Source organism: Schistocerca piceifrons, chromosome 4, assembly GCF_021461385.2.
Source record: "Schistocerca piceifrons isolate TAMUIC-IGC-003096 chromosome 4, iqSchPice1.1, whole genome shotgun sequence".
Lineage (NCBI taxonomy): Eukaryota > Metazoa > Arthropoda > Insecta > Orthoptera > Acrididae > Schistocerca > Schistocerca piceifrons.
The window spans coordinates 709,583,691-709,586,450 of record NC_060141.1 but is presented as its reverse complement, the minus strand read 5'-3'; the positions used below and the strand labels follow the sequence as shown (position 1 = coordinate 709,586,450).

The following is a 2,760-nucleotide window of genomic DNA, read 5'->3' as shown; positions in this document are numbered from 1 at the left end:
TTGTTGTGCCCCCGGCATGTAAAATCACTGTACTGCGCCAGGAAAATGGAGGTCTGTCACGATATTAGGGGAAATCCAAGACTTCTGTCACCTCAGTGTATCATGTATTGGAGTCATGAATAAAAGCAACCAACTTTTAGAAAAAAATGTTACTATATATATAATAAATTAGATTATTTTATCTGAATCAAGCCAACACATGTCGGCAATGTTTCACTTACGACAGGAAGCGGAGCAGCACGGGATGACCGACTGCTGCATGGTGTACGCGGACGACGCCAGCGACGACGAGGATGTCCGCCCCGACAAGTGCCTGGAGGAGCCGGTGCTGGTGCGCGCGGCAGTGCGGCGCGGCACGCCGGCGCTCGGCCTGGCCGCGTGCTTCAGCGACGCGCTGCCCGAGCGGCTGCGCGGCCGCGTCGCGCCCGAGGAGTTCGCGCGCAGCGTGTGGCGCGTGAACGCGGCGGCGCGGCGCGCGGCGCCCGGCTGGGCGCGCTGCGTGGCGGGCTGGGCGGGCTGCGCGCTCTGCTGCTGCACGCTCGGCTGCTCCCTCTGGCCCGCGCTCTGGCTGGCGCGCCGCTCGAGGCGGGCCGCGCTGCGCGCGCTGCGCCGCGAGAACGCCCGCCTCTACCGCCGGCTCGGCCTGCGCTGGCGGCTCGCGCGCGTCGCCAGCGTCGACGCTCCCGGGCTCTCCGAGTACGTGCTCGCGATCGACTTCCTGCCGCCGAACGGCATCTACAGCCCCGACTGAGTGTGGACAGTTCACAGCACCTGAAGCACGGCCTACCTCTGACCACACTTTGGTCTCTATTTTTGACAGTTATATTGAACAAGATCATCCTTTGATTTATAGTGTTCTGCAAGGACACAGAAATAATTATAGTAATGAGAACTGCTGGCTTTTGAAAAAAAGAAAGAAAAAACATAAATTCTTCTTGACTCATTTACTATGTGTCATCGTTAGTGAGCCTCAATTTTATAACACCGAGCGAGGTGGCACGCAGTGGTCAGCACACTGGACTCGCATTCGGGAAGGCGATGGTTCAGACCTGCATCTGGCCATCCTGATTTACCTTTTCTATGACTCCCCTAAATTGCTTCATGCAAATGCCGGGATGGTTCCAGCACAGCCAACTTCCTTCCCTATACTTCCCTAAACCGATAGGACCAATGACCTCACTGATTGGTCCCGTCCCCCCGTATCAACCAACTAACCTTTATGAACACACACACACACACACTTGCATAAGCACGCGTGCTGCTCACTCACTCACTCTCTCTCTCTCTCTCTCTCTCTCTCTCTCAGCTGGCCGGTGTGGCGGAGCGGTTCTAGGCGCTTCAGTCCAGATCTGCACGACTGCTGCGATCGCAGGTTCGACTCCTGCCCTGGGCATGGATGTGTGTGATGTCCTTAGGTTAGTTAGGTTTAAGTAGTTCTAAGTTCTAGGGGAGTGATGATCTCAGATGTTAAGTCCCATAATGCTCAGAGCCATTTTCGAACCATCTCTCTCTCTCTCTCTCTCTCTCTCTCACACACACACACACACACACACACACACACGAACATACATACAAATACTGTGGATCAACTACTAGCAGGGTAGGAAGTGTGCTGAAAAGACTTGGACTAAGACCAGAGTTCTGGTCCACCTCCTACGTAAATGATACTCTACCCTCCATTAAAGACAACACAGATCTTTGAGTTCCTAGCGTAAATGGTGTCCCCTGTGAATGTGGTAACATTTACAAAGATCAAGCTGTTTGCAGTGTTGCTGAGTATTCTGCAGAGCATTCACGACGTATCAAAGAAAGCAAACTTGAGAAGTCGGCTTTGGCTGAGCACTGCCTAGAAAACCGTGTAAAATACAGTTGGAAAATATGAGAGTTGTAGATCAACTACTAGTAAGGTAGGATGTGTGCTGAAGAGACATACACTAAGACCAGAGTTCTGATCTACCTCCTATGTAAGTGATATGCTACCCTCCATTATAGGCAACACAGGTCTTTGAGTTCCTGGCGTATATGGTGTCCCCTGTCAAGGTGGTAACATTTACAAAGATCAAGCTATTTGCAGTGTTGATGAGTATTCTGCAGAGCAATCACCATGTACCAAAGAGAGCGAACTTCAGAAGTCAGCTTTGGCTGGACATTAACTAGAAAACGGTGCAAAATACAGTTGGAAAATATGAGAGTATTGCCTCGAGCACCATCATACTGCACAGTTTCAAGTGTGGTGTTGGCCTGTCGCACCACGTGACGTCACTCGGCCCCACACAAGGCCCATGAGAAAAACACTGTGGTGCGTACGTCACGACACGTGTCACTGCAAGTCTTACGAGTGCCAGCAGCCGTCTTCAGTGGGAAGTGAGTAACTATTTCAGACGGGTTTAATAATTCTTGACTGTGCGTTTAAATGCACGCAAGTTCTTGATAGCATTCGACGAAGTTAAGACATTTAGAGGGTACCTTTTCAATTACACGCTGACCTCCTGTGGGCCCTGCATGGAGAAGAGCATTTTCAAAGTGTGGCGGACAAGCCGACTATAGTTCAATCCTTTAATCTTGGCGGCTCGCACATGCCCGCCCAGACGCAGGAGATTGCTGCGTTGCCAGTTGCACACGACACACACGCCAATAGAAGCGGCGCCATAGTAGAGCATAGTTCGCAAGCTTACGTGTAGGGGGGAGCGCGCAGTTCATGAAGTAAAGCCACCACGGCCGCATTAATCCTTTCGCTGCTACAAAAACGTGCTCCCTGCA

At 51.8% G+C, this 2,760-nt stretch overlaps 1 protein-coding gene across 1 annotated transcript; it reads left to right on the top strand.

The window, feature by feature from the left end:
- Window positions 1-244: 244 nt before the first annotated feature.
- On the top strand, window positions 245-751 carry LOC124796122 (cysteine-rich hydrophobic domain-containing protein 2-like). The gene has a single exon (XM_047260212.1). The coding sequence runs from the start codon at window positions 245-247 to the stop codon at window positions 749-751; it is 507 nt and encodes a 168-aa protein (XP_047116168.1).
- Window positions 752-2,760: the final 2,009 nt, after the last annotated feature.

Excerpts from the sequence above, each read along its gene's own strand:
- LOC124796122 (XM_047260212.1), top strand. The coding sequence starts at position 245 with ATGACCGACTGCTGCATGGTGTACGCGGACGACGCCAGCGACGACGAG.